General features: G+C 50.2%; 2 protein-coding genes across 4 annotated transcripts in view; one reads left to right on the forward strand and one right to left on the reverse strand.

Annotated features, from left to right (window-relative positions):
• The window catches only part of CLCN6 (chloride voltage-gated channel 6), a 23,062-nt gene extending 20,247 nt beyond the window's left edge, over positions 1-2,815 (reverse strand). The window contains exon 1 of the mRNA XM_026074051.1: positions 2,742-2,815. Within this exon, the coding sequence (XP_025929836.1) occupies positions 2,742-2,815 (74 nt within the window). The remainder of the gene's footprint in view (positions 1-2,741) is intronic.
• On the forward strand, positions 51-11,309 carry MTHFR (methylenetetrahydrofolate reductase). Of its 3 annotated transcripts, none has more exons than XM_026073962.1 (12): positions 51-204; positions 2,804-3,055; positions 4,214-4,452; positions 4,772-4,882; positions 5,044-5,237; positions 5,724-5,974; positions 6,707-6,841; positions 7,176-7,356; positions 7,759-7,941; positions 9,419-9,520; positions 9,757-9,876; positions 10,418-11,309. In XM_026073962.1, exons 2-12 carry the CDS (start codon positions 2,814-2,816, stop codon positions 10,613-10,615), a joined length of 1,956 nt encoding a protein of 651 aa, XP_025929747.1. In that variant the 5' UTR covers positions 51-204; positions 2,804-2,813; the 3' UTR covers positions 10,616-11,309. The 3 variants fall into 3 exon arrangements, with proteins under 3 accessions (XP_025929747.1, XP_025929748.1, XP_025929749.1); XM_026073963.1 differs by lacking the exon at positions 51-204 and adding an exon at positions 1,483-1,555; XM_026073964.1 differs by lacking the exon at positions 51-204 and adding an exon at positions 3,162-3,218 and having other exon boundaries at positions 2,966-3,055.
• The last annotated feature ends 303 nt before the right edge of the window (positions 11,310-11,612 follow it).

Raw genomic sequence — 11,612 nt, forward strand, 5'->3', positions numbered from 1 at the left:
CGCCCCCCTTCACCCGCGGGGGCGGTGCTAGGTGGCACTCCCGGCCCCGCCCCCCGCGGTGACGCGCGGGGGGAGCTGAGGCCGCGCCGCCATGTCGGGAAAGGGAAAGTGCGGGCGGAGCACGCGAGCCGGCCCCCGCGGCAGGGCTTAAGGCGGCCGCGGCATGGGGCGGCCGGCCACGGGCAGCGCCTAGCGCCGCGGCAGGTGAGCGCGCCGCGGGGGGGCGGGAGGACGGGGGGGGAGGGCCCCGATCCCCGATCCCTTCCTGCCGCCGCGGAGCCGCGCCGGGATGCCCGGCAGGGCGGGGGCGGCTCCCGCTGTCACGCCGGAGCGGGCCCGGCCGGCCCGACGGCTCCTTCGGGAAGAGGCAGCCCTGTCCGACCGGGCCGAGCCGCGCTCCCACGGGGGTCACCCGAGGTGAAGGTGCGGTTCGGCTGCAGGCGAGGCGGCCGGAGGGAAAGGCACTTCTCCCTCCGTCCCAGGGCCCCCGGGCCAGCCGCGCTCCCGCCGCCGCCGCATCCCCCTTCGCCCCTGCCGGGCCCTTCCCGTGGACTTCCCCTTGGCCGGCCGTGCGCACTGCGTCCACCCATCTGTCCTGGTAGTCACCCTGCAGGCAAGGAAGCAGATGCAGGCACGGGGTCCTGGCCTGCTCCTGCAGGACAGGGGAGACAGCTCTGCCCTGTAGAGCCCGTTAGCCTGATGCTGTGGCCCACGACAGCAAGGCCCTGGCCAAGTCCCTGGCAGACATGCAGCTGAGTTTAGCTTGGGGCAGGGGGCAAAATCAAGCTTGGGAGGACGCAGACCTCTGCATTGCCTTCTCAGGCGTCAGCTCTGGTCCAGCAGTGGAGACACCTCAAAGCTAAATAAATAGGTCCTGCCAGCATCACGTAAATACAACAGGCACACCGTGCAGACCAGCATCAATGCGCTGGGCCAAGGATCTCTGCTCTGAGCTTTGCAGTGTGGTGGGGACATGGCTCACTGAGGAGCATGAATTGACCCAAAGGAGCTGCTTAGTGTTTAAGATTGTCTTATTTTGCCGTTGCTTTTGCTGTTTAGACAAACTCTTTTCTCTTTGCAAGACCTGTAAGCTTCTGCCTGCAGATCTGTGAGGTGTCTGTGATGAGAGCTTGGTCAGTGCTTTTACTGTGCACTTGGTTGCTTTTGCTCCAATTGTCAATAGGTCTGTGTTGCTGAGTTTATCATGGCCTGCTATGTTGGTACACAAGAGATCTGAGACTCCCTGTTTCTCTTGGCACCAGAAGCCCTGCACTCCTTTCTCAAATCTGCCTGCTGGAGAGATCCCCAGGTGGTAAAAGCAGACTTTCTCCCCAAGTTTTATTTTTTGGTTGATTGACAACTTCACTGTAACAGTGGAAGAAGAGCTCAAAGTCTGCTTGGCTGACCTAAACCCACAAAGTTTATGACAAGGACAGTGTGCCATGAGTGCAGTAGCTTGTGCAACCATTTCCTCCAAAACAGGTGCCAATGTTATGTCGTGTTCAGCCAACTTGCTCCTTCCTTCCCATTACTGATTGTAAGTTTTGGCAGATAGGTAAGTAAATAACGCAGRTAAACTTCACAGCAGCTCTTCTCTAATTGTCTATAATCACTGCCTAATTTTCAAGGCATAGAGTAAAGCAGTCTGGGGAGAGGATATCTAGCAATGCAGTTGTGGCCCAGAAAGCTAAGCAGAGTTGTGCAACCTAGACCCACTTGTGCCTCTGACTTGCTGTGCAGTGCTGTTTCCCCATCTGTAAAGCCAAACAAGCACAGCTGATCATGTTACAACAAGGCAGGGAAAAGGGGATGGTCCAGGTGTGTTCCTCTTCCCAGCTCTGCAGGAGACATGCTGATCCATGGTTACAYGAGGTTGGTAGTTTGTCCTTCCAGGAACAATTTGCCCATATGGACACCTTGCTGGGTCAGCTGAGAAACTTTCTGCTGAACTTGTTTCAAAGCAGGTGCAATTGGTGAGGAAGGGAACAAGCACAGCATGTGTGGTGGGGGAAAGAGCTGAGTGTGTGGAGCAGATGGCTCAGGGAACAAAAGTCTGTGGAGATGGTATATCTCGTGGAGGAAAACTAAGGTTTAGAAATGCAACTGGTTGATGCCAGCGAGAACAAAGCAGAGAGGACTAGAGCAGCCTGGCACTTGTCAGAGTAGCCTGACCCAGAGGGAATTCTTTCCTTTTTTTCTGACCAATCAATAGTCTGTGCATTCTCGTGTGCCTACCCCATCAGCACTTGCCCTCCTGTCTACACTGTAAAGAAACACTGCCTTTTGGGAATAAACAGAAGGGAAACTGTGCAGATGGCACATGATCATGTCCAAGAGGCAGCTGCTCTAACACAAATTGCTGGCATGTCCGGTCCAAGGCCACAAGATCAAAGAGGCCCTCACCTGATTCAAATGGCCATCATGGTTTGCTAAGTTGTAGTCGGCTTAGGGCCAAAGTGATGTTGACCTGACTGTTCTGAGAGCCAAATTTGACCCAGCGGCCACAGAAGAGCTGTATCAAGGTGGCATGAAGCCATCTGCTGTGTTATTTCTGCTAATGCTATCTAAACACACCCTTCTTTATTTTGTTTCTAGCCAGATTCCCCACTGCAGCTTGTAGTGAGCCCTGGCAAAAGAAACTGCATGGGGTTTTTTTTTGTTTTTTGTTTTTAATGGTGGTCTTGGCACAGACTTCCCTTCCCTTTTACCTGCAGTCATATGCTGCCCACCCCAGCACTTACTGCTCCTTGGTAAGATCTGTGTTCTCTCTCATACCCACTGTGCTCCTGTTCCTCTCCACCAGAGAGTTCACCATGGTCAATGAGACTCAACATACCTGCAGTGCCAGCTCCAGCTCCAAGTCTGATGGTGGCAGCAGTAGTGGGAGTGAGAGCTCCAAGGACAGTTCACGCTGCTCCACCCCTGTCCTCGATGCCGAACGTCATGAGCGACTGCGGGAGAAGATGCGCCGACGGCAGGACTCTGGAGACAAGTGGTTCTCTTTGGAGTTCTTCCCTCCACGCACAGCCAGTGGTGCTGTCAATCTCACCTCCAGGTGAGGGCTGCAGGGTGGGAGAGGGGAGAGATGAAATGCCTTTGGTGGAGGGCTGGGGAGTAGCTAATGAGGCAGGCTCAGGCCCGTGCTCTGTCTCCCCTTCCAGGTGACGAAGCAGGTAATGGGGCTCTGCTTTCCTCCTGAGAAGGGTAATGGACACCAGGTAACTTGTTTTTCTTGGAAGCCCTGAAGAGTTAAGTGTCATGGTGGGGTTTCCAAGGAGGCCAGACTGTATCCCCTCTCCCATGCTCTGGGAAGACTGAGCAACCTTACTGCTGTGCTCTGTGGCTGAAGCAGAGTGCTGGGGGACAACAGAGCAGAAAAGTGTCCATTAGAAGCAGAAAATATTACTTGATGGTCCATGTGCCTATGTCCCTAGAACAGAGAATCCCACTTGCTTTCAGGGTCATCCAGCCACTGTGATTTGTGCCTCTATATTACTGAAGACTATAGTTTTAGCCTCTGAGATAGATGTCCCCATCTACATGCTGAATGAAAGGTGACAGCTCTCAACAGAGCCAAAAGTTGTCCTGGGGCCTAGTGGGGAGCCCCAGGAGTCACCATGTCCCCACTTGGAGGAGAATGCAGAGTTTCACAATTCTTGTAACTGCTATATGTCAGTGCTGGGTTTACCTCAAACAGAAGGGCCTGTTCCAGTCCAGAGCAGGAGGTAGACAAGTTAGGGGAGAACTTGTCTCTTCTGTTAGGCACACTTGGGAAAAAAAACAGAGATCTGGTCCATCTTTCCCTAGCCATGGCCTCTACAGCCAAGAGTTCCTTTTTCCCAGTATAAAGCTGGGAACAGGGGGTTCCAGCATAGTTTCCTCTCTCAAAAGGCATGGGACTTGCATTGCTCTCTATCAGAAGACTCACCAGTCTGATAAGAGGTGCTGGGAGGAAGTTTATTCTACAGAGAAGAATTAAGTTGCCTCTTCTTCCAAAAAAGATTTTCAGCTCTTCCTCACACAGTCTTAAATGCCAGCTCTTCTTATTACATTGGCCACTTGCTAAACTCATAATTTRACAGTTTGTCTCTTCTGCTGCTGTCATCCAAGCTCCCTCTGCCTGGTGCTAGCAGTTTGGCAGTGAGCAAGATATCCCAGGCATAGAGAGGGGAGCTGGCTACCTGGTAGATTAATACAGCTCTAAAATCCACAGGTTTGATCGCATGGGAGCAGGCGGTCCCCTCTTCATTGATGTGACATGGCACCCTGCAGGTGACCCAGGGTCTGACAAGGAGACATCTTCCATGATCATTGCCAGCACTGCAGTCAACTACTGTGGCCTGGAGACCATCCTCCACATGACATGCTGCAACCAGACCAAGGACGAGATCACAGGGCATCTGCAGAAGGCCAAGCGGCTGGGGTTGAAGAACATCATGGCATTGCGTGGAGGTGAATCCTTTTGTCCTAGAGCACTTAGGAGGCATAGGGCTGAGGTCATGTTGTATTACAACTGACTCCAGGGTAAAATGGAGAAATATGATTTAGAGACTCCTTCCACTGCAGGAATCAAATGTCAAGACTGAATTTCACCTGATCCCTTTGTTAGCAGTCCCTTCAGCTCAAGGGTAGAGACAAGCAGTCCATGGGTAAAACTGCAAACTTGAGGCTTCATTTTCTCTTCCTTTTGGTAGTGGGAGGCTTTTGCAGAACTAACTAATCCRAATCCAGCAAGCAGCTGGAGAGAGCTGTGGATTTGTTCTCTTCTCAGACCCTGTTGGTGAGGAATGGGAGGAAGAGGTAGAAGGATTCAACTATGCTGTTGATCTAGTGAAGCACATCCGCAATGAGTTTGATGATTACTTTGACATCTGTGTGGCAGGTAAATGTCTTTCATTGCAGAGTGTGGGGCAGGGTCTGAGGTGGGGAAATCAGCAGTCCCTCATCAGGGCCTGGGCTGTAAGTGACAGCACACCCAGATTGGCTGATTTCTAGTGTCTCCTGTCCTGGTTTAGCTTTTCCCATTTCCCACTCCCCCTAAAGGCTACCCGAAGGGTCATCCTGAAGCAGAAAGCTAYGAGGCAGACCTGAGGCACCTGAAGGAGAAAGTCTTTGCTGGGGCAGACTTCATCATCACGCAGCTCTTCTTCCGATCAGAAACCTTTCTCAAGTTCATGAAGGATTGTCAAGCCATTGGCATCACCTGCCCCATTGTCCCTGGCATCTTCCCTATACAGGTGAAATCTGATAACTCTGGCTGGGAGAGCGAATAATGACCTAGGAGGCTGTGTTGGTGGATCAGGGCTTGAAAGAGGTCTGTGAACACCCTCCACAAATTTCTGGGAAGTGTGGGTGCTCAACATCTGATAAATTTGTAGGTGGCTTGCCAAATTAAACCCTTAGGGGTAAAATAACAAGTTTAAAAGGTTTTCTATGCCCAAATGGCAAAGAGGGATATAAAAGGCAGTAAGGCCTAAGGATTTACAGCTTTGGTATCATCACTGTCAGCATGCCAGGGTCAGGCAATGAATAAAGTTATGTGGAGAAATTACCTGAAGTGACATGAGCAGGACTGCATTACCATCCTAGGGAAGGAGTCTGGGAGTAGAATCCAGGAGCCCTACTTCCAAATCTCCTGCCATAATATTGAGATCAAGTACCTGTGTTACTGGGATGTCAAGAAAGGACCTGGAAAAATGAAAATCTCCTGCCTCCTCATCCAGGGTTACCACTCCCTGCGCCAGCTGGTAAGGCTTTCCAAGCTGGAAGTGCCTCAAGAAATCAAAGATGTGATTGAACCCATCAAGGACAATGATGCAGCTATCCGGAATTACGGGGTGGAGCTGGCAGTGTCCATGTGCCGGGAGCTGTTGGATAGTGGCATGGTCCATGGGCTCCATTTTTACACTCTCAATCGGGAAGTGGCCACTACTGAAGTCCTTAAGCATCTAGGCATGTGGAAAGAGGACCCCAGGTGAGCAGAATATGCTGGCTTCTGCTAGTTTCTCTTACACATCCCATCCACTGAAAGCACAAGCAATGGATGGGTTGGCACTTCTCCGCTACTTCTGTTAGCACCTTCCTGGTCTCTCATAAAAGCTGGGAGGACAGAGGTGGCAGCTGAGGGAAGAATTTGTTTTAATGAAGTGGCTTAGAAGTAGTCTGCTCTGGAACTTCAAAAAACCTAAACCTTTCTTAGAGCTGCCATTTGGAAGAAATGTGTTTTTTTGAAATCGGTCGCCACCTCTCTTACTAGCTAAGTGCTATGTAAGCTCCCGCTGTGGATTTCTAGGGTGCTCTACAGCCAATACAGGGAACAGGTCCTCTCTTAGTCCACAGGCTTCAGCACAGAAAGATGTAGCAGAGGGAAAACAGCTGGCTAGGATTTTTTGTTTGTTTGTTTGCTTGTTTGTTTGTTAGAAACAGCTTCACATATTGCCTTTCCTTCACCTCATCTAATCTTGGGCATCAGTCCTGCAGTTAACCACTTAACAGACACCCACTGAGCATCCTGTGAGGGAAGTGGGTGGGATAAGATTGTCCATAAAGGATGAAGAGCTATCTGTCCTCCTTCCTGACAAGTCTAATTGTTTTCAGATCCTGTTATTTACTCTCCCTAGGGGTCAATTTCTCCAGGAGGAGGGCTTCTAGCTTCCAGTGGAAAGTCAGCAGAGGAATTCTGTTAACTTCTGCTCTTCCTGTGCAGGCGGCCTCTGCCCTGGGCAGTCAGTGCTCACCCCAAGAGAAGAGTTGAAGATGTTCGGCCAATATTCTGGGCCTCTAGGCCAAAGAGTTACATCTATCGAACTCAAGAGTGGGATGATTTCCCCAATGGTCGATGGTAAGCTGTCAGGCTGCAATGGCAGGGAGGTAGAGGTGTTGTATGAAAGTCTGCTGCACAGTTGGTTTCAGCTTTGGGCTCAGGAGTTAGCAGGTGTCCTGAGCATACCTTGGGGTGTGGCTGAAATGGTGGCTTCTTATTGAAGTGGTTCCCAATTGCTTGGAGTTGAGTGAGATGAGGATAATAGCACCAAAGTGCTGAGGCTTTTGGTCTCTCAGTGGGTGGATTGTGCTGGATATTCCTCCCCCTTTCAGGTGACTGTTGTGTTGCATCACCAGATCAGCTCATCTTACTCCTCAGTGTCCTGTTAATCCTGTGTTTGCTCCCCTCACAGGGGTAATTCCTCCTCCCCAGCCTTTGGGGAACTGAAGGACTATTATCTCTTCTACTTGAAGAGCAAGTCTCCCCGGGAGGAGCTCCTGAAAATGTGGGGAGAAGAGCTGACCAGTGAAGAGAGCGTCTTTGAAGTGTTCACATGTTACATCACTGGAGAGCCCAACAAGAACGGACACAGGGTGAGTGATGGCCCAGGAAGGGCAGGTCAGCGTGGCACAGACAACAGCTCTTACTTCCTCTTGCTGTTAATACCGTGTCCTTCTAAACAAGGATTCGCACTCCCCTCTATCCAAARGAAATTGCTGAGATAGTGGGATACTCCTACCATATGGAATCCAGCAGCCAGAACTAGGACTCAGCATAAAAAGGAGGCTGCTGCAGCATGGCAGAACCAGCAGTGACAGGCTTCAGCAGTCACTCTCAGGGTTGAGGAGAACCTGCCCCTTGAACCAAACTTAGGAACCGTCTCCTGAGGCAGGTGTATTTGACAGCGTTAGGGTACCTCTGAGTTCCTTCAACATCCACCTGTTAACCAAAGGGTTATTGCATCCATTGTGAGACATCCTCTCTCCTTGTGGCAGGTTACATGTATGCCTTGGAATGATGACCCTCTTGCTACTGAGACCAACCTTCTGAAGGAGCAGCTGGAGAAGGTCAACAGACGAGGAATCCTGACCATCAACTCCCAGCCAAACATCAATGGCAAACCATCCACGGACCCCATTGTAGGCTGGGGGCCCAGTGGGGGTTATGTCTTCCAAAAGGTACTGCATTCCTCTGGGCTAGGTACCCGGTTTGGTCTCTGTTAGGTGGGAGGTCCTAGACTTTCACCCAGATACTTTGCCAGTTCCTTATCCTAATGCCTTCATGCTGAGACAAGGAAAAGCTCCTCTGGTGTCACTGGAGACAGACTATATCATCTCTGTGGCTTACTTCCCTATCTGTTTTCTCCCACTTCAAAACAGTTCCTTCTTTTTACTCTCAAAGTARTTGGTGGTAACACGTTTCTACAGCAGGGTGATGAAGTTATTTCATCTAAACGGGGTTCTCTGAGTAGCGACGTAGTAAGACACTGTTCGCTGTGAAGTCCCCTTGGGTTTTTTGGATACAAATACATGCCTGCCCAATGCATCTGATCCCATTCAGTGATGCTAGAAGCACTCTCAGTTTTTGGATAAAATGGGAAGCAATGAAGTATCTATACCACCAAGCTTCTCATGCTAATAGCTGGGCATTTAGAAATTCCCCTATCTGTCCTGCTCTAAGGCAGGGTTCTCCACCAATTGCTCCCACCACACAGTACTACTGTTGTGCTGTTCAGAAAGTTGCCAGGTTCCTCCTGTGGCCTGCAAGCAGTCTTACCTCCCACGCCTTCCTCTTACTGTCAATGCATTTTGAGGCCTTCCTCAGAGCTGCTCTCCAGCACTGCCAGAGCCTAGCCGGTAAGGGCAGTGATAGGAACCTCCTCTGTCAAGGTAAATGCCAGGCAAGAGGCTATGACTAGGGAACAAAGCAGCCTTGTTCAAAAGGGATCCAAATTGCTAAAGCCATGAGACCAGCAGATGGCAAATGCAGTTACATTTTCAAAAAAAATTCCCTGGAGGTGAGGGGAAATCCATCATCTAACACAAAAGCCAGGAAATGGGCGGGGAGGGGAAGCAGTTGTTGAGAGCAGCCAAGCACAGAGCAGCAGTAAATGGAACAAGTACAGAATTAGGTTGTGTGAGCATAGAGAGGACTGTGAACAAAAGAGGAGAGCTGGGAATGGTGGGGTGCCTGGGAGAGCCCAGCTGAGACCCCTTGCTTCTCCTCCCAGCAGACTAGGCTGCTTCAGCATGATGCTCTTCAGAGGATACCACGTAGAACAGAGGTGAAGCTCAGGCCTCTTCCAAGCAGTCTGCCTGGCACGGGCTGCTTTCCAGGCACAGCGGTTGTGGTTACACTGCCTGGGGCATATCCCCGCCTGTCTGCTTACATGGGTGCAAAACAGGGAGCTTGCAGCTCCTGGGCTGTTACCTCTGTCTTCCCTGATTTCACCCTGCCAGCTCCCTTACTAATTTGCTCTGCCCTGTGCTTGAGCCACCTCTGCAATATTTGTTTCTGGGGACAGGCACACGTGTCTTATGCTGCCTGGCTTCCACACAGCACAGTCTCCAGAACTGTTCTCATAGTTGCTCCTACAAGTCCCAGCCCTGCCATGAGTTAAGGCTCTTGCTCTCTCCCCCCTCCCCACCCCTGCAGGCATACCTAGAGTTCTTCACCTCCAGTGAAATCGTCACGGCACTGCTCAAAGTGCTGAAGAAGTACGAGTCGCGGGTGAACTACCACATTGTCAACGTCAAGGTAGGCTGCTGTTTATGGGATACTTTCCTTTCACCACCTTGAGGGAGAGGCAAATATCAAAGATTCAGACATCCCCAGGAACACAGTGGGATCTGAAGGGAAGGGAAAGTGAAACAAGTCAGCTGTGACCTGCAGCAGCTGTCTGATCTCTTAACAAGGAGAGGGTAAATGCACTGGCACAGTCAATACCTGCTTTTCCAGCAGCTGCTTCAGAAGGCATTTCCTTCCTTTGGTAGGGCCAGAATATCACCAATGCTCCTGATCTGCAACCCAATGCTGTCACCTGGGGCATCTTCCCAGGCAGAGAGATCATCCAGCCCACTGTGGTGGATCCTGTAAGCTTCCTCTTCTGGAAGGTGAGTCCTCCCTCCTGTTGGGTACATTGCTGTCATGCCCAGGGAGTTCAGTGTCTGATTTGTTTGTACCCTCATGTCTATAACACTTCTCACAATTGAGTACGGTGGGAATATTAGCCTAAGGTCCAAATGCAGCTCTTCCTGTTTCCCAGGAGAGCTTTGTCCCAGCAAGAGCTTTTCACAGACACTAAAGACCCAGGAAGAGGAGGCTGGAGAGCTACTCGGGTCGCTGTACTAGTCTCCAGAGCTCTGGGCTGTACCTCTCCCTCCCCTCTCACACACACAGAGGCAGTATTGAGCCATTTTACTGCAACAGTACCTCCTTTCAACTGTGTTCAGGGCACTTTCCACTGATTGTGAAAAGCAGGAGGCTCCCTGCTCAGCTCTTGGCTTTTTTACCAAGATAAAAAGAAGCAAGCCACAGGCTTGCCAGCCATACATGACACTGACTGTCCTAAATGAGGTAGTATGAAAATACAGCTCTAACGTGTGTTACACCCCTACAAACACCTTTTTTTTTTTTTCTTTCTTCCCTTGGCAGGATGAAGCCTTTGCACTGTGGATTGAGCAATGGGCCAAGCTCTATGAAGAGGAGTCACCCTCTCGCATGATCATCCAGTACATCCATGACAACTACTACTTGGTCAACCTGGTGGACAATGACTTCCCACTCGAAAACTGCCTCTGGCAGGTTGTGGATGACACTTTTGAGCTGTTGAATTCTCCAACACAGCAGTGAAAATTCCTCCTCTGTCCCCTTATCTCCTCCTTCCATCCACTGACTGCAGGGAGAGAAAAAGCAGCTCCTATCAGGATGATGGTGAACCATGCACTCCTGAATTCGGTGACAACCTCTGCTCAGAACCAGGCTAGCTCTCTAATCTACCCACACTACTTGCTTTTCTGTCCCCACAATAAAGGCTCCCTGGTCCCTTCTCACTGAACAGCAGCCAGAACCATCTGGACCTCTGAGCTGAGGATCTAGACTGAGCTTGAAGGCCAGCTCTGCAGGGTGAAGAGGTGTTCATCATTGCTATGTTGATTACAGGTGTAGGAGAACCCTTGTGTGTGGATGTGATGATGCTCAGGGGAATACTGGTCATCTCATTCCAGAAATGCTGCCGTGGGGCCAAAAACACTTCTATTAGCAGTGCCTATGCAAGGATGCTATTTCAGCATAGTTACCAACCCTGAAGCGAAGCTCAAGCTACTTTTTCATTGCACTCCTAAGATCTGTTCGATCATAACTGATCCTATCAGACTCTTTCATACTCACTCCAGAAGAACGTTCAAATTTTCTCCTGTTTGTCCCCTTTTACTATATTTCCTGTTTGCCTTTTGATAGGAATATGCAAATTTCACTTCTGGGTGAGAATGAGTAGGAATCACAGTGTTTCTTTAAATAAGGACAATAAAATGCATACAAATGCAAATGTCTCTTGTACAAGGCTCTACTCTTGTAAGCAGCACAAAGAATATTGTTTGCAAACTAATCTCCTCAGGACAAAGGTTTTAAGAAAACACTTGTTCCTGGAGCAATTCTGCCAGTATTTCCAATAAGGACCCTAAATAAAGTATGGACAAAGCTCCACGGTGGAGCAAAAAGGCTTAAATCCTAGTATTAGCAAAAGCAACCAGTCACAGCCTTTGGCTCAGTTCTGCAAGGCCACAAGAGCTGTGGTCCTTCCCCAATACCTGTAGGGAAAGATACCCTATCTTTCATGACCAAATGACTC

This window comes from Apteryx rowi, unplaced genomic scaffold (genome assembly GCF_003343035.1).
Source record: "Apteryx rowi isolate R43461 unplaced genomic scaffold, aptRow1 scaffold_38, whole genome shotgun sequence".
Lineage (NCBI taxonomy): Eukaryota > Metazoa > Chordata > Aves > Apterygiformes > Apterygidae > Apteryx > Apteryx rowi.